This window comes from Uranotaenia lowii, chromosome 3, assembly GCF_029784155.1.
Source record: "Uranotaenia lowii strain MFRU-FL chromosome 3, ASM2978415v1, whole genome shotgun sequence".
In the NCBI taxonomy this organism is placed as follows: domain Eukaryota; kingdom Metazoa; phylum Arthropoda; class Insecta; order Diptera; family Culicidae; genus Uranotaenia; species Uranotaenia lowii.
Genome location: NC_073693.1, coordinates 300,088,275 through 300,107,616, shown reverse-complemented (window position 1 = coordinate 300,107,616; position 19,342 = coordinate 300,088,275). Strand labels below are relative to the sequence as shown.

General features: G+C 33.6%; 1 protein-coding gene across 1 annotated transcript in view; it reads right to left on the bottom strand.

Annotated features, from left to right (window-relative positions):
• The window catches only part of LOC129750821 (mucin-5AC-like), a 90,934-nt gene that overhangs the window by 16,059 nt on the left and 55,533 nt on the right, over nt 1-19,342 (bottom strand). The window contains exon 4 of the mRNA XM_055745902.1: nt 11,620-12,196. Within this exon, the coding sequence (XP_055601877.1) occupies nt 11,620-12,196 (577 nt within the window). The remainder of the gene's footprint in view (nt 1-11,619; nt 12,197-19,342) is intronic.

Here is a 19,342-nt window from a genome sequence, read left to right as displayed (position 1 = left end):
TTTAGCCGTAACATTTTTCTCCTTGCAATTAAGTCGATATAAAGTTTTATCCCGGACGATGCTTTCTTAGAAATCTTCGCAATACGTATGGCAAGTCCTAACATCACAACGGTAATGCAATAGCTACAGAAAATCTTGAAACAAATCGAGGACTGGTCCTTATCAACCGGATTCAAAATCTCGACATGGAAATCAGCTGCTATCTATGTACATCTTTTTATTTTTATTTATTTTTAATATGTCTTTAATAGTCTTTTAACCACTTTTAACCATTACATTTAAGTTATATTATTTAAGTAAATTAAGTGTTCAGATCAATAATGATCAGTTCAACTCTTTAATTCAGTAAATTCTAAACATTGTTTATTTGATTTAAATTTGTTATAGCAATAGAGTATCTTATCTCAACCAAAGATGAAATAAATAAAGGAAATTATATATATATAAAAACTAGCAGCCCCAGTAAACTTCGTCTTACCATGTTAAGCTTAGCGTCCATTTTCCATTTTTTCTTTGCTGATTAACTTTAAAAAGCATTAAATATTGAGTTGTGTTCTAGTTTTTTTTTACATTTCCCTCCTTTCCCTTCATTTCCTTTTGAAATAAAACATAAGAATTTTTACTCCATTCTACGGGTCTTTACTTAAATTATCAAAAAATAACATTCAATAAATCTTACAGCATCTTACATGAATACTTTTTTTATTTACTTTTCTTTAAATCGGATTTTTGTATATCGCCGAATGATCAGGTATCAGCGAAGCAGTTTGAATTAATATCCATATTTTCACCAAAATCATGTTCAAAAAGTTTTTCCAGATACTAAACATATAGACATGACACATTTCAACTTAGAGTTCCCAAACAGCACTTGCCATAACATCATGAATCAGGGAAACGATTGATTTTGGAAAGAGGAAAAAAATATGTCGAGATTTTTTTGTTATTCAACCGAATCAAAGCATCTTTTCTATGTTATCTCAAATGGCATATGTATGTGCCAATTTATTCCAATTTTTTAAGAGATTCTAGTTCAAGCATAGGGATGTTGATTTTTGAAAATTTCCTGAACATTGTTGTTTAGGATTATGAAAAGCAGATTTTTAAAAATTAAATCGAGAAGTAATAGTCTGTTCAGGCTACGATGGTTTCATGAGTTCATTTTATTTTCTGGAAATTTTCATCTAATCATCGCTCAAAACCTAAAAAAAATAGTGTCCTTTTTTTTGAAAACTTCTATCCATATCCCTACTTTTTGTTATGAAAAAGTAGATTATTTTATTGTTAACTTTCACTTATGCTTGCAAAAAATCAAAAAGTTCTCTGCATTCGTCCTTTAACCCTCATCCGCATTAGGGTGTCATTTTGACACTATTGCAAGTTTGAAGGCTTGTAACTTTTTTCAGAAGCTTCAAAATACAAAAATTTCTTCGGGGACCCTAAATGAATTCAAAAGTTCTTCAATATTGCATCTTTACTTTTTTTATGGACGAACCCTGGAAGCCTGGACAAAAAAACTCCCTTTTCCGACTTTTGGTGTCATTTTGACACCACAAAAGTAAAATCTATTTAAGTCGTTTGAATTATTATGAACTTCATATAAAACTTATATCAAAAGAAACCTTGTAATGTCAGTAAAATAAGTTTAGGACATTATATACAGCTAAAGTTACAAATTTTCTCGTTATTCAGCATGAAAGAAAAAAAAATCCGAAAAAACATGCCTCACGAAAACTGCTGTAGTTCATATGTTCCACGTCCAAAAAAATATTTGCTTTATGCATATGAAAGCTGAAGCTGAAAGCTGAACGATGCGTGTCGTACATTTCTTCGTCTGTCGGCTTCGCTCTCTGCCCAAATCACCACCCACCGTACCTGCTCGGAGAGCAAACAAACACGTTTTGCTGGACGCGGTGCTTGTAGTTCTAGAAATTCAGGAATGATTTTACGTATATAATTTTCATATTTTTGTGAAATCTCACAGCGTGATTTGTTGCACCTCACTAGAATGTAGATTAAATTAGCTTTCCAATGAATATACTTTTAATTGGTCCGAACAAAGTAAAAGCACTGAAAATCCGAGTACAACCTGACGGTGGACCACAAAGACAGATGAAATTTCAATTTGTGAAAAAATTGCGCAAAGTAGTGAACTATGAAAAATTCCAGTAAATTCAATTTTTGTTGCATAAAAAATCTAAAGACAGCAAAATGTTGGAATTTCAATACATTTTGTAGTCATATTTTTTTCAAAACTCTACCATCGTTCAATTAGTATTTACTAGCAATCGAATGAAAAGTAGGTTTTTTAGACCACTTTTTTGAACTTTTTGTGACCATTTCATTAAAAAAAATTTAAAAAAATATTTCTTGTCTCCATGATGTAGGCATTAACTTCAGCTTTCATATGCATAAGGCAAATATTTTTTTGGACGTGGAACATATGAACTAAAGCAGTTTTCTTGAGGAATGTTTTTTCAGATTTTTTTTCTTTCATGCTGAATAACGAGAAAACTTGTAACTTTAGCTGTATATAATGTTCTAAACATATTTTACTGACATTACAAGGTTTCTTTTGATGTAAGTTTTGTTAACCCTCCAAAGCTGTTCGGGTCTATATGACCCGAAGCGCGCATTTTAAACATCTTTATCATCATTCCACTGTACTGATGAACTGGTAATTTTGACAGACCAAGTATGTTCTATGAAAATGATGATTGAATTAACGCCAAAAAGTTAAAATTTGAGTTTTGAAAATCGGTTCTTTGGGAAATGAAATACAGCTAAGCAAAATCAAAATTGGATGTCGTTTTTTTTAAGTAAGATTTTTTTCTACCGGAAAATCTGTCATAGCGGTCAAAACATTCATTGAACCCAACATATCTATACATTGTCGGATAGATGGATTCTTGACGATTTCAAACATCAATGAAATACTTAAATACAGAAAAGCTGTCAGAAGTTATGAGTATTTTAAAAATAAAATTGATTTTTCGGACTTTTTACTATCTGAACCAGTTTCTGATAACCTGGTAATACATATCGATTTTATTTTGAAATGTTGAGTATTATGAATAAATTACCTACACAATGAATACAATATCATCAAAATCGGTTCACATTTACAGCCAGGAGAACGAAATCAAACTACAACTCAAATTTCCCCGAAACGAATATTTGGCGAACGGCTTTGGAAGGTTAAAATCGGTCTAACACGTCAAAAGTTATAACGATTTGAGCTTGTGGTGTCAAATTGACACCACAAGTGCTGATTAGGGTAATGAAATCTAATGCGGATGAGGGTTAAATATATCAATCCAATGTAAATTTTATTCAGTTCATGTGTCTATTTATCTTATCGGATTTTATTGTTGTTCTAAAAATTTGAAAGCGATTGATACATCTTCAGTTACGTACATTTGTACATGTTCACATAATGTTTTTTTCGATCTATTTCTGCCGAATACATCTTATTCTTTTTCTGTTATCGATATGAATAAAAACTAACCTTCTAGGCCTATTGGATTATACGAAATTGATTGTAAAGTTTTTTTTTCAAACTTCCGCAAAGAGTCAAACAATATTTTTTAGACAACGATTGTTGTTTTAATTAACACGAAATCAAAATATCTAAACCTTTTAAAATCGTTCAATTGATTTTGATTCGATCGGCAAAATGTCAATCTGGGTCACATCTAGGCGTCATTCATAACATGTTCTGTACAAATGAGCTAGGAATCAAGTAGAAAAAAATTAACATCAAGACTTCATAGCGCGCCACCACTTGCATTGAAAATATGCTTGGTTGAGAAATACGCGCCAAAATATTCCAACTGAGTAGTATGCTATGACATAGTTACTATCCTCTCGCGACGTTGGAAACGGATAACAAACCGCCCAAAGGAAAGAAAATCTCGAGAAAATGGATGCCATAACTTTAATTTCGATACAAATACTACAAATTTAATTATTACGGACTATTAATGCGACTTTAAGTTATTATTATTCGATACTAGCTGACCCGGTGTGCTTTGCTACACCTTCCACAAATTTTTGAAACTTGTGGTACCTAGTTATTTAACCGGTTGTTTATTTGCACAAAAATTTTAAGTTCAATTTCAAAATAATTAAAATGGTTTTTTTCAAAATGAATTTGCAACTGTTTTAATTTGGAAATCTTAATTATTTTTTTGTTAAATCCGTGTTTGAATCCTTTTTAAGACTCTGGATTTCTTTGCTTCATAAGTTTATAACTTATGCCAAAATATTTTTTTATACAAATATGAAACTATCTGAAAATATCATATAAACATTTTTAGTAACAAAATAACATCATGGGACATTGGGTGACCCTCTCCCCACTGTATATCTCCCCTCTGGCAAGAGAATGGGTTCTCAAACCATCGAAGAAACATTGGTCGTACACAAATTTGCTCCCATGATAATTTAATTCTATTTCCTCGGTAAGCTATCGAAATATGGAACAAATTGTATCAATGCCCTCTTTTCCCTCTATATTGTTCCACTGATTCGTGGTAGTGATGCTAAACTACCGAAAAAAACATATCTTGTGCTCGAATACCCTCTTATGCCAAATTTGGTTTCGTTTGATTTATTAGTTGTCGAGTTATGCTATAAAATTTGTATCGGAGCCGCTCTTCCTACCTATCCCCTACCTGGAAGAAGGCAATTAAGATTGAACATTCCGTGTATTCAAATACACTCCTATGCCAAATTCTTCCCCAGTTGCTAAATTGAATGATTGTTCCCATTTCATACTTGATTCCATTTGTTAGATAAGTTTTTGGTTTATGCAAAACAATCATACATACATGTATATGAGCTTCGGTCTTCCCTAACTGCATTCTCAATTGAAGGAGCAAGAAGTCTCAAATAAGCTAATAACCATTTTACGTATCCATATACTTTCCAATGCCAAAGTTGTTTCCATTTGCTTGATAAGTTCTCGAGTAATGCGAAAAATTGTAAAATAGCGCTCCCCCCCCCCCCCCCCCACCCCCCTCTTCTTCATATCACCCCACTGGAAGGAGGCAGTAGTACCAAATATTCACAGAAACTTTCCCTGTGCTCAAATACCCTCTCAAGCCAAATGTCTTTCCATATGTTTAGTAGGTTCCCGAGGGATCTAAAACTTATATGGGAGGACCCTCATTTTCCGACTTGAAGGACGAAGGGTTCTCAAAATATCACAGAAACATTTATCGTAATCAAATACCTTCCCACGCCAAATTGGGTGCCATTTGCTTGATTATTTATCCAGTTATGCTGAAAATTGTAAAAGAGCACCCTCCCTACTTTCCATATCCTCACTGGAAAGAGAGAGGGGTACCAAATATTCATAGAACTATTTATCGTACCCATATACCCTTCCTAGCAAATTTGGTTTCATTTGCTCGAATAGTTTTCAAGCTATGCAATAAAAAAGTGGTTAAAAGCCCCCCCTTTCTTGCTGTATCTCCAATGGAAGGAGGGAGGGGTTTGATCATCATAGAACAATTTGTCGTATTCCACTACCCTCCCATGTCAAATTTTGTTCCATAAGCTTGATTAGCTCTCCAGTTATGTAAAAAATTGTAAGGTAGGCCCCCTCCCCCCTTTCTATCTCCCCAATGGAAGGAGGGAGGGGTACCAAATATTCTTAGAAACATTCCTCGTACCCCAGTACCCACCCATGCCAAATTAGTTACCATTTACTTGATTGGTTCTCGAGTTATGCAACAAATTGTCTTTTGTTTGGGAGGCTCCTCTCCCCCTTCATGAGAGAGGGAGGGGTCTCAAACCATAATAGGAACCTTCCCCGGCCTCCAATGATCCCATCTGCCAAGTTTTACGCAAATCGGTTCAGTAGTTTCCGAGTCTATAGGGAACAGGCAAACGACAGACAGACAGACAGAAATTCATTTTTATATATATAGATTAACCGATTCGCATGCCTACAGAATATTCTCAAAATAATTTCATTTGAATCGTTCGTTTCGGCCATTTCGGAGGAGTAGTACTACAAACACACCATCACGTATAAACGGACGGTCGGAATGAAGTGAAATTTGGTATTTGAGGGGTTTCGGGTCAGAGATGGTTTGTATAATACTTTCGAGAATCTTAGTTTTATGGAAGGGAGGCTAAAAAATTAATTTAAAATGGAACAGAAATCGGACAATTTTAATACGATTTATAATTTTTAAAGGTAGAACGAAGTTTTCCTGGTCAGGTAGTTTGATATATAGGAGATAGATTACTAGAATATCCCCTTGTTTTGCTTTACCCAGTAAAATAAAAATTCAATAGTCAGGAAAAAAACAAGTTTTATATTTTAAAGTGACTTTAACTAATTTACTAAGCTTTAAGAAGATCGGAAAATTATGCACAGAGTTTTTTTTTTAAATATGAAGTTGGTTTTTAAGACATTGAAACATTTTGCTACCAGAAGTGCAGTGAAAACCATTTAGATAATGTTGAGGATCGGATTTTTTTTTTTTTCATCTACCGCATACTATGACAGCGTTATTTACTCATGAATATTGAAGGTTCTAAACACAATCTTTTGTTTACTAGTTGATTAGCAAATTAAAGTCTGTTTATACGGTTCCAATACAAGCAATTAAATAAGTAAACTCTCGAATACCTGGTTAGGCCTCTGAGGCCTGTTATACCCGTTTAATCTGGTTTTTGATTATTGTTTTAATAAGGTTGTTTGAAGGGTAGAAAAAAAAATTAAAAAACTGCAAAATCAGGAAACTTAAAGGAAATAAAATGCCCTTAAAAATGCTTTTCATTCACGGTGTTTAAACTCGTGCAGCCTGTCAATGAACTCAATTGAGGAACATGTGTATGTATATTTTTGAATGAAAATGGATTATACAGAATAGAAAACTGTACTCTTTTAATTGCTCATATAACGGAATTTTACTGTGTTGAATTTTGTTGATCTTTTTTTTTATTATTTTTTTTCTTTAAATAAGGTTATTTTTACTTATTTTCCTTGGTGTTCGTGTACCTACTGATATCCAATAAATTCAAATAATGTTCATTTCCTTTTTATCAGATCGCAGTTCAAGGGTTTATTAAACTTTAAATCGCATACTCTCTTTTTTTAAATAATTGAGTAATATGATTTGAAAGTTATCATTTAGTTAAAGCTTTTTTGCTAAGCCATCGACATCATTATAGTTAAATCGCATTAATAACAGATAAAGTTCATCATTTTATATGTGCATTACAATTCGTACAAGTGTTTTTTTTTTTAAACAATCTGTACAAATATTGAATGAAAAATTTTATTATCAAATCGAGATACGTAAAACATTTTTGATTTTTCTGTCGTATTCTCTCTACGGGCGTTAATAATCGATACAGTTTTCTTGACGAGAAACTTAGTGAATATTTAATAAGTCGTAAATTGAAATACAAGGTTTGTGTGGAATTTTATTTTTATCTTTTATACTCATAAGAAACTTTTTTTGCAAATACGTTTATGCTTTCACCAAATAACTAAAACCATATTTTTCTTGAATTTGTACTCGCTAATTCTACAAGTAGTTTTTTTCCAGAATTATTAAGCGTCAATGAATGATGGATAATGAACACATATCATTAATCACATATCGTGATATCAATGTATGTAGGATTGTACATCTAAACCACCTAAACTAGATGAATTTATTTTCTAATAAGAGTATTGTTGCTAAGGCAGTTTAGGAAAAAATTATATCAATAGAGTGGATTTTACGATAGTCGAATCTGGATATTCCTTAAAATGGTTACCCCGGTTTATTTTTCTATTTTGATTCAATCATTTGAATGTTCGAAGTTATTTTGAAATTGGTATGTAGTGGTCACGAGTAACAGTTTTTGTAAAATACGTGCCGTCATTTGGACGTTATGTGGCAGTCGAGCTACAATGTAGTATTGGGAAGCTATTTAGCTTGTTAAAAATAGCTGTATGTATCTTAATTCATTTTATACAAAGTTTTTCAGGATAATTGATAGAGATTTATTGCAAATGCTTATTTTATCGAAAATTTCATAACTGAAATAAATTCCTAGTTGAATTAGAGACTAGATTATCAACCCTGGTTTTGATTGTGAGATATGACGCATATTTGCTTTTAAATATTATAAAGTTGTAGGAACAATTAGATTATGATGATTGAAAAATTCGAGACAAATGATATCGCAGCCATTAAAAATGATTTAATTTTTAGCAAATTATCGTTTTTTGAAATCTAAAACAATAATTCATCAGTAGAAGGAAAGTAAAAAATTGTTTTGTAATTTTTATTATAGATTGATTAATTTACGGAATTTTAACATTGATGTCATTCACCCCTTTGTTTTTTTTATAATTTCGTTTTATTACCCCCATTGTTTTGTAATGGTTATATTAGCCTGTAATGGTTTTTTTTTTGTACTTCTTGACATATCTATCATTCATAAGAAACATTAGATTGATTAAATGGTAAATGTTATTCATAATGATTTATCAAAAAAGTGCTTATTGATTTAAAGAAAATTTTGTTCATGTTTTGTATGAAAAAAAAACCGACATAAGATTAAAGTAAAAATTACACTTTATTTAGATCTTTACACTTGTCAGAAGTGTCTCCTGATCGTATCCTTTCACCCCATCCCAAAAAAATTATTTGCTAGGATGCAGAGGTGACCTCGGTCCTAAAGCGCAAAGTTATATCTTTCATCCCTTTCTATATTTTTCCCAACTATCTTTTGACTACTAGGACGTGGCCGGCGCCGTTATTGATTTTCAAAGAGAGAGCATCAGTTTTGTACAATGTGAATGAACTACTAATCCCAAGTACCATTCTTTTGACCTTTGTACAAAATTGATGGCCTCGGTCAATCACGGAGTAGCAACCATTGGCGATGTGGAATAATTTCTACTGAGCCACGCCTGCGATCATGGTGTTCGAAATGCATTGATAATAATTATATGATTCAAGATATATTCTTAAAATACATTCAATTTACAAAGCCAGAATCATGTACAGAATCAGGATAAAAAAACTTTTTAATGATGAGACATTTCGGATTCAATGATTAAAGGTGGATGTGAGTAGTCAATCAAGCTAAGCTAAGCTAAGCTAAGCTCAGGTAGTTTGATATATAGGAGAATATCCTGTAGAGCAAAAAAAATTATAACTTAAGCCTAAATCCTAAAAACTAACTTAATCGTAAAGAGAACGAATCTGTGCGATGTTAGACTGCAACGATTTTCCTCTGAAGTCAGAGAGGATTTTGTTGGCCATCTCTTCGATCGATTCAATGCCCACAATCCGATGAAGATCTTCGGCGCTGTGCCAAGGTGGAAGCCGAAAAATCATTTTCAGAACCTTGTTCTGAATCCTTCCTATGCACATCTGCTCTAAACGACGACAACGCCGCCACCAGCAGTCGTTAACATTGAACGTCAATGAAATCGAATTTGTTCAGTCCCATAAAGTCTAAGTTGTCTGGATAAATTCACGCCTCAAATTTAAACAACACGTATCAATTGCCGAATCTGAAGGAAAAAAAGGACTGAATTTGCTAATATGCTTGGCTAAACCAAGTTTGGAGCTGATAAAGTTTGCATGATGAGGATACTGAACCCTGTTATAATTCCCAAAATCACTTACGGAATAGAAATATTTTCTGCACCAGTGAAGCGGTCTACAATCAACTAGCAACCGTATATCACCAAGCTATACGGTCTTGTACAGGAGCCCTCAGAAGTAGCCCCATTGATAGCCTTCTAAGTAGAGATGTACCGAATAGAATATTGACCTTTTCAACTATTCGGCCAAACGAATGTTCTGTTGAGTTTTCAATAGAAATACTTCTATTTCTACTGCTTTTTCTAATAGAAATATTCTATTTCTGCCATCTTAATGTCCCTCATGTTTTAAGTCGATTATTTCCAACCAGATGTATCAGATCGTTTTTAATAGAGGTCTCTTTCATTTTCAACAAGTCACCATTAGCTAAAAGGGCATCAGATGACTTGTAGCTTCTAGAACGTTCATCACAAAAGAGATCGGATTCCAGTGAAATCTGGGACAAAACATGTCAAAAGAGGTGTTAAGCTATTTGAGTATAGCTTTTTTTTTATATCGAAATAGATGAATGCCTATTTTTTACTGGATGTCATCAAAAGAGTTTCCAAAATGAACGATGATCTTTAACCTTAAGTATACAATACTTTCTACGACACTGGCCGGGTCTGAACGATTTTTTGACAAACTTGTTAAAAATAGGGGAAATCTTAACATAAACTAGGCACTATACTCAAACATACAAGAGGAAAAAGAAATAAAAATACCTAAAATTTAAAGTTTTCATCGAATTACAACAGCAGTGTTCAAATCATATCTAACGAATAAATTTACTCTAAAAAATCGTTTTGTAACAGAAAACTTAAAAATTTTCAAAGAGACATTTCATTTTTTCTATTTCATCAAGCAAAAAATCTGAATAAAGTTTGAGATACTTAAACTTTGATATCTCATTTATGGGGTTCATTTTGAACGTTTGTAAGTCATATTTCTTCAATAATTGCATTACAGATGGCTTCATCTTTATAGATGTGAGTCAAAAAAGATAATAGTAAACAGTTTAACTCTCTTGTTACCTTCAATAAATGTATCACAAAAGGTCTTAGGTATTTCAAGGATTACAAAAAAAGTAAACGATCATTAGGATAAAATTGTCAACTTCCTCTCTTCTATGGCGACCGTCAGAAGTTGTTTAAACTTGTTTAAAAAATTAGCACAGGTTAAATTTTAGTTAGTTACGCCTAAATTGTCAGCAGGAAAAAGTAACCAAATTCACGTCAATCAAAGTAAGATTAATTTCAAGTTAAGACTTCGGGAAGCAGTTCGCTAATTTTAGAGCTGCTCCACAAATGAGCTGAATAATTTCCCCAAGGCACGACGAAGACAACCCTTAAGCATAATGGATCACCGAGTTTGTACCGATGCAATGGTGCCATAAACTGCAAATCCACTACTGCGGAACAAATGACCATCAGAAGCGCGTCGCGATGCACAAATGACACAGTGACCAACAATTTCAGCTATCGCTTACATCCGGATAACTACCGGTAGGGGCAATAGACTACCCTTACTGAACTTATTAGGAAAAAACTGCATCGGCAAAGAAATATCTTCCTCTCAGCAATGAAGCTACGCCATTCATCTCGGCCAGGCCAGTCATAACAAGACCTTGTACCATCCAGTTGTTGTACGCGGGGACGGCTTCTTGTAGTGTAACTCGTTACTCGAGGTTTTTTTTTATTTCCCACGTGTCGTTTGATATGGTGCGGTTATGATGGGTAGCTACCTTCCATAAACAGAAGGGAAAAACCTAGCGTCCGCCCCATTTATCGCCGACTCGCTCGACTAAACCAATAAGCCCATTTCTCACCGCACCAGTCGTACTCGAACGCAAGTGAGTAATGAGGCATTTACTTATGTACCTACTAACTAAGCTTAACGCAACATTGCCGGTATGTGCGCCTCATAAGGCTCATATGGTCGGCATCCACTTGACAAGCTTGTTAGATATGAATGGGTTTTTTTTTCATCTTCGTGCAATTCTGCATACCTATTGCTGGCACCGATGGCGGTGTGATTTCCTTGATCAGCACCGATTGCCGGCTGCTGCTGATCGTTGCTGGAAATGCAACTTGCACTGGTAGTAATGACACCGCAACTACTACTAGTAATAGCACCTGTAGTTACGCCGCTGCAATCGTTGTTGTTATCGTCCGGTAATAGATTCGGCGGCGTCCTATTGACTGTGGTGTCTGACTTTACATCACTTATCAGCGTGTTAGTACTATTAACTGTTAATGTTGTTGTTGAGGTGCCGTTGTTGCTATTACTGGGGTCAGTACAAATTTCTTCGCTAGTAGAACCGTTGTTGATTTCTAATGTTGTTGTTGACACTTCACTACCACTCCTAGCAGCGGAAGAACGCGGGGTGATCGTAAGGAAAGCAGAATGTTCTTTCCCCCCTAACGGATGATGGTGGTATTCGTTGGGATTTTCGCTGGCCGCTGCCGGTGCTAGCTGGATGGCACTCTCGACCAGTTTCAGCGCCTTGCGGGCAGCCGGAGGTCGGTAGATTCCACCGGCGCCGGAAAGTTTGGTCGGAGGCGAGGACGCTAGTAGCGTGAGACCTGTGAGAAGAATAGGAGAAAAAAGCATATTTTAATGAAAGTTTCTTAAAAAGGTTGCGTGAGAGCTTAATCAGCCCATTAAATGTGCTGATGTGCATTCTATCCAGCCCATAATTTAAGTTCTTGTTGATACTTTAAAGTTTCAAAATCAAGCTGAAGAGAACGTTTTCCAGCCCTGTTCCGTTGCAGGAAACGAAAAGCTAAAATGTTGATAGGAAATTTTGGTTAGGGTACTGGTAACTTTAACATCGACAACTGTCCAAAGCTCTTATTACTTCACTGATGTCGATAGGGATAACTTTCTTGGTACTAGGATTCACAAAACCACTTTTTTGTATTTGAGAACACTTTATTTTAACTTAGAAAACAAACCTACGGATGCACTTACACTCACTGAAGGTTGGAACAATACTAACGGAAAGGCGAAATAATACTAACACCTAAGGCTATGCGGAGCTCTATTTAAATACCGAGCAAAGATTCTGGAATCTTTGAGAGTCTGATCATCAATCACATTCGGAATATTATAGATTCTTCTAGCTAGAATAATTCAGGAAATTTCTAGAAACTTCGGGAAATACAATCATATAGAAATGGAACATTCTGGAACCTTCTATGGTAGAAAACGCTAGTAATGGAATATTATGGAACTTTTTATAACAAAAAATGCTAGTAACTGAACTATCTGGATACAGAATCTTCGGAGCATTCTTCAATCGTGTTGGTATACGCTTGAACAAGCCCTCCTAGGATACTAAAGAATTCGTGGAACTTCTTTGAGAGAAAAAAGCAGTATTTTTTTTTTAAATTTTACTATCTTTGAAAATCAACTCTAATCCTCTCAATATGATTGGCTTTTGATTTACCCAAGCATTAGCCTAAATAAACTCATAGTGGTATTGGAGCCATGGAACTCAAAGGCGATAGTCCTAAATCCTAAACCTTAGGCACTGAGTCATTAGCGCGTTTCAATACCTATTTGCATGTTTGCAATGTCTCAAAAAAGTTACATTACATCCTCTTTGGGAACTCTCATTCAAAAGTCAACACATATGAATCATTTTTGCAACTTTCATGTTCATGAATGAGTACATATAATTCACTCAAGGCAATTGAAGAGAATTTACTTTTTAAAGTCACATATAGCGCACATTAAGATAGTTTTTGCATCTCTAATATTCGTTATTGAGTACATATAACTCACTAAAGAGAATAGGGCAGAGTTTACTTTTTAACCCTCTACTGTCTACGGACTATGAATTCGTTGAGAAAAAAAATTCGTCCACGGAAATGATTTTCTTGCCCGCTAACTAAGCTATTTATGCCAAGAAATTCGGAATTATTTTTTCACAGATGAACAGATTTACAAGATAAACCTTGAACAGTGTCTAAAGTCCCAACGACCGGTTTGAAGCAATTTTATGTATTTTGATTGAGGCATCAGATGTCTCCAAGGACACCAGAGCGAACTGTCAAAAAAAAATTAAGTGCAGAAGTGCCAAGTGTCCTGATTTTTCAAGATTTTTGAGAGACCGTTCTGATTTTTTAAAATTGGTTATAAATAAAATGTCCTGATTTAGCTTAGTTGATTGACTACTCACATTCACCTTGAATCATTGAATCCGAAAAGCTTCATCATTAGCTTTGAGGAAAAACTCTCAGATTTTTATTTGACCCCTACTTTTTAGATTGAACGTACTTTGAGAGCATATCTTGAGTCATATCATTGTTATGTATGAATTTCGTTATTCTTGTTATTTTCATATTTCCCTATCTATTTCCTGTTCTCTTCAAAAAGGTGACCACCTAGACCTAAGCAAACAATTGTAAACATACAAAACAAGTTTGGCACCTTGAAGCCGGTATGGCATGAGCCGGTATGGCATGAGCCGTTTCAAATAAAGAAATTACAAAAAAATAAATTATTTATGCATTTTGAACCCCATGCACAGTGGAGCAGGACCTACGAAAGCTTGGCCAAAACCCCTTTTTGTAAATTTCCAAAATTCATAATAAATTTATGCTTTTCAGAACTAGACATCACACCGATCACAAATCTGTCAAACAAATCTTAAAATTCGTTGCTTCATACAATTTTCTACGTAGGTGAAGTTGGGGTTTGAAGCAGTTGCATTTTAACGCAAAAATAAAAAAAATATGTTCAATACTCCACTAAAATTTTATTTCTTGAAGAAATAAAAAAAAAACTTTGCATGGATGTGTTCAGAATAACATGAAATTTATTTATTTGAGGTTGAAGAATTGAAAAAAAAAATTGTTTTGTTTTTTACCAACTTAAACATATAACTTTAAAAAATTACGAATTTTCATCATATTCGGACATTTGGAAAACATGTTACCCCATGTTACCCTACTCTCATTTCTACTTAAACATTTGAATACAAGTCTCAGCTATCCAACAAAACAAAAAGTAGTTGCCAGTTTTTGCCTATTCAAAAGTTATTCACGTTTTAGTGAAACATGTTTTTGGACAATTTTCGTACTTTTGAGATTGCTTTTGAAAATGGTTTTTGCTAGAAAAACTTGAACTCAATCGAATTTGAAATTCAGCTCATTCAATTTTTTTTTCAAAAATTATTTTGCTCTTTGTTATTTTGATAATACTATTTTGGTTATTAAAAGTTTTTTTTTATCTTCAGAGAAGCAGATAAGATTCTTTGGAATATAAACTTCTATAACGTTCTCAAAATCCTTTTCGGTCAGATGCTTAGTATCTGTTAACTAACTTAATTTTTTTTCAACTTTTTTTTCTGTGAAATGTCTCTACAACATTCGTTCAAAAGGAAAAAAAACTAGATCTTCTAGTTTTACTCAAAAATAAAATAAAAATAATTTACATGAATGTTTGGATATTAAAAAAAACAATGCAACCATGTCTTTCTGCCATATTGAGCAACAGCCTACTTGATCCATTAGTACCAATATGAGTTTATGGCTTATTTATCTGAACTTATTTGTTCTGTTACCACTTATCTCACTGACATGACATTTAGAACAAAATTCCGTTCAATGCACGGCAGCAATTCGAGCAAGAAAAATTGAGTTAGTAGCGTGTTCCCAACCTGTTCAGTTCGTTCGAGTAGTCTGAACTATTAGTTTTTTTTTTCTACCAATCGAATGCTTGATACTGTCAATTTTATTAACATTTCAATTAAGACTAATATTTCACCAGAAGACTGCAACTCGATTGGGCTGAAAACAAAAAATTTATGGCTGTTCAAATATTGTATTTGGTCGCAAATAATCCTGTAAAACACAATGAGTAAAATGTAATAATTGTGTATTAAACGACAAATTGCCACAAATATACAATCTTTGAACAGCCATAACTTATTGGTTTTCAGTCCAATCGAGTTGCAGTCTTTGGGTGAAATGTTAGTCTTAATTGAAATTTTAATATAATTGACAGTATCAAGCATACGATTGGTAGAAAAACAATTTGATGAAAACCCAATTTTGTATGCTTCTTCAGAACATTATGCCTCAGAATCCCTTTTGCACTTGAGATTCAGTGCAACCCCTTCCTGTTTTCCGATTTCGCTCAAATTTGGCATATGGCCTTCTGATGACTCCTTAAACCATCAAAGTATTTTTTTGCAAGGATTTTGATTTCAAAGTACGTATTTATTAAGACAAATTTGATAAATTTAATAAAAAATATCCAAAATTGTGATTTTTTAAGAATTAAACCGTGAATAGCTCTTCACACAATAATACAAACAACATGCTTTTTTCAGCAAAGTTTAATTGCACAAAATCCACATCTTTTAATGGCATTGGTATAAAAAATATTTTACGCTTGGTACACATTTTGGTCAGTTGAATACAACAAATCATCAAAAAATGGATCAACATTTTTTTTTTTCATGAAAATACCTTGCTTATTTTCCATTTTGACACAAATTTGGTTGATTTTTAATTTTGAACGTGTAGTATTTAATCCAAACAAAATTAAAAAAAAAAAAAATATATCAGTTTTGTGGAAGTTCTAGAACCCAGAATTTATTTAAAATCAAATACTTTGAAAGTGGACTTTTTTCAAAGATCGCGCTTGCGGAACCCCTAAACATGATTTTTTTAGTCGGCCCCATACAAAAGTTTGTTTTCCACATCCTAATCTATCATTTGGAGGGTGAGCATCCACATTACCAGACATAATGCAATTTTGGGACACCCTACTGAGTAGCCTTCAAGCTGATAAGGAAAATCTGTTAACAAAGTTATCTAGATCAAATTTCACAATATCTAGATGAAAAAAAAATACATCAAAATAAAGATATTGATTAGATGAACAACTTTTCAGAAGACTTCAAACCAGTAGTATTTGATTTGAAAAAGTTATGAGGTTTTGACCATCGATTGGTCAGGTCTGCCCCACTGTGCCATGATCGCAGGCGTGGCTCAGTAGAACGAATTCCACATCGCTAATGCATGGTTGCCACTCCGTGATTGACCGAGGCCATCAATTGTGTTCAAAAGTCAAAAGAATGGTGCTTGGGATTGGCAGACCATTCTCGGTGCACAGAACTGATGCTCTCTCTCTATATACCATCAATAATGGCGCCGGCCACGTCCTAGTAGTCAATAGATAGTTTGAAAAAGAGAGAAGGAATGAAAGAATAATTAAGTGCTTTAGGACCAAAGTCACCTCTGCATTGGGGTGTCCCAAAATTGTATAACTTCTGGGAATCTGGGGGCTCATAGATTAGGATGTGAAGAACAATCTTTTGTATGGGGCCTACTAAAAGAAATCATGTTTAGAGGTTCCGCCAACGCGATCTTTAAAAAAAAGACCTCTTTCAAAATATTTGATTTTAAATAAATTCTGGGTTAAAATTTTTTCACAAAACTTATATATTTCATTTTTTTTTAAATTTTGTTTGGATTAAATACTACACGTTAAAAATGAAAAATGAACCAAATTTGTATCAAAATGAAAAATTAGCAAGCTATTTTCTTGAAAAGAAAATTTTACGGTCCAAAAATTTTGTATTCAACTGACCAAAATGTGCACTAAGCGTAAAATATTTTTGATACCAATGCCATCAAAAGATGCGGATTTTTGTGCACTTAAACTTTGCTGAACAAAGCATGTTGTCCGTATCATCGTGAGAAGAGCTATTAAGGGTTTAATACTTAATAAAAATTTTAATTTAGGATATTTTTTATTTTATTTATCAAATTTTTCTTAATAAATACCTACTTTAAAATCAAAATACTTGCAAAAAAAATTTGAATGATTTAAGGGAATTAGAGAAGGCCTTATGAAAAATTTGAGCGAAATCAGACAACAGAAAGGGGTTGCACTGAATCTCAAGTGTGAAAGGGATTCTGAGACGTAGTGTTCTGAACGGGTATAAAAAACTGGTTTTTCATCAAACATTTTTTTATTTACCAATCGAATGCTTGATTATGTTGATTTTATTAAAATTTCAATAACAGACCCCGTTCGATTTTGGCAACACGCCTGTACATTTTGTGTTTTAATGCACCTCATGTTTTTGAAAAGATTATTTTTAACCAGATGATATTAATAGATGATGTATTGCAAGATCTTTTTTAAGAAGGGGTCCTCTCTGATTTTCAAAAAGTAACTGAATTAACTGAATGTTTAACTGAAAGGATATCAGCTGACTGGTTGCTTCTAGGGCATTTATCATCAAAGAGATTGGATTCCTGTGATATCTGGGACGAAACATGTCGAAACCAGGTGCCAAGCAGTTTGAAATTGCTCATTTGATATCGAATTAGATGAAGGTCAAATTTGAGCAAGATTTCTTCGAAATAGTTTGTTAAAAACTTTCAGTTGCTTAATCTGAGATGTCTTTAGTACCTGTAATTCGCCTTTTTTTAACAATCTTGATTGCTTTCAAAGCAAGCAAACAATCTAAATGTTATTTCCATCAATTTAGTGATGTGGACACAAGCGTCCTTTTCATAACTCAGTTAAATTTTAAGATCTCGGTTAAAGCTAGCTAAGGCAAATAGAAATTTGCTGCAGCATTTTTTTACTTTTCGACAAAAAACTGAGCAGTTTTGGAAAGAGTTGTAACGATTAAGATGCAAATTCATGCCGGAACCAAACAAAATCATCAAAACTACTGTTTTAAGGCTATGATCATTTAGAATCCGGGCAGTTATAAACGTGTGTATTTTAAAAACTATTCATTTGATCGAAAAACTTTCTATGGAGGAAATGAAGGTGATAATATGACATTTAATGTAAAAATATAAAAAAAATTATCAAATGTTTCAAGATATACTCTAACTTTTTCATAAAATCTCTTTTTTATCTTTCCACACTTTTTTCAGTCATTTATTGATTTATATTTTTACCACAGAAGCAAAACCTTTGCAAAATCATGATATTTTACACAATCTCATCTGTAAAAAGCAATAGGAATTATGTTGGAACCTTTTCATGAGTAGGCATCTCGAAGAATTTGGTCTCTTAAATCCGGTTTTAACATAAATTTTGTTGTCCATCAGAACACATCTGTCATATTGCGTAAAAACAGGATGCACAGATTGCGATCTTTTGAACTGATCTTTATTAGTTATTTACTTGGTGTCTTCTAGTCAGGCAACACTTTTTGCCAGCCGGAAATGGATATTTTGCATTATTTAAGGAGTCTGCATTCAGTTATTTTATTCCCAATAACCATAGACTTTTTACCATATTTAAGATCAAGGGTTCCACTCCGATGGTTGGTTTGAACTTCGTGTGGATCCTAGAGTGGCTCCTTATACTTCTTAACCATTTGGTCCTAAAAAAAATCAGAAAAAATCAACAGCTTTCAAGTCAACAATGAACAATTTTCGAGGCACAAAACGCGTAAAAGAGCAAATTTGTGCAAAATAATTTTAACCATATCTTTTTGCATCGTAAATATTTCAAACACACGTTAACTTCAAAATCTATCATAAATAGGCAAGATAGTCCATTTCATAACCAACACAACGCTATTAAAGTTTTGCATATCCGAGCTCTATTAACGTACACCCATAGAAGAGGTTGCAAAAATCCAATGCCTATTTAGCAAATCCCTGTGCCGATAATGCGCTGAAATGTGCACTGTGCCGAAGACGGTATGTTTGAAAAACCGTAACTGGCATAAGGACTCG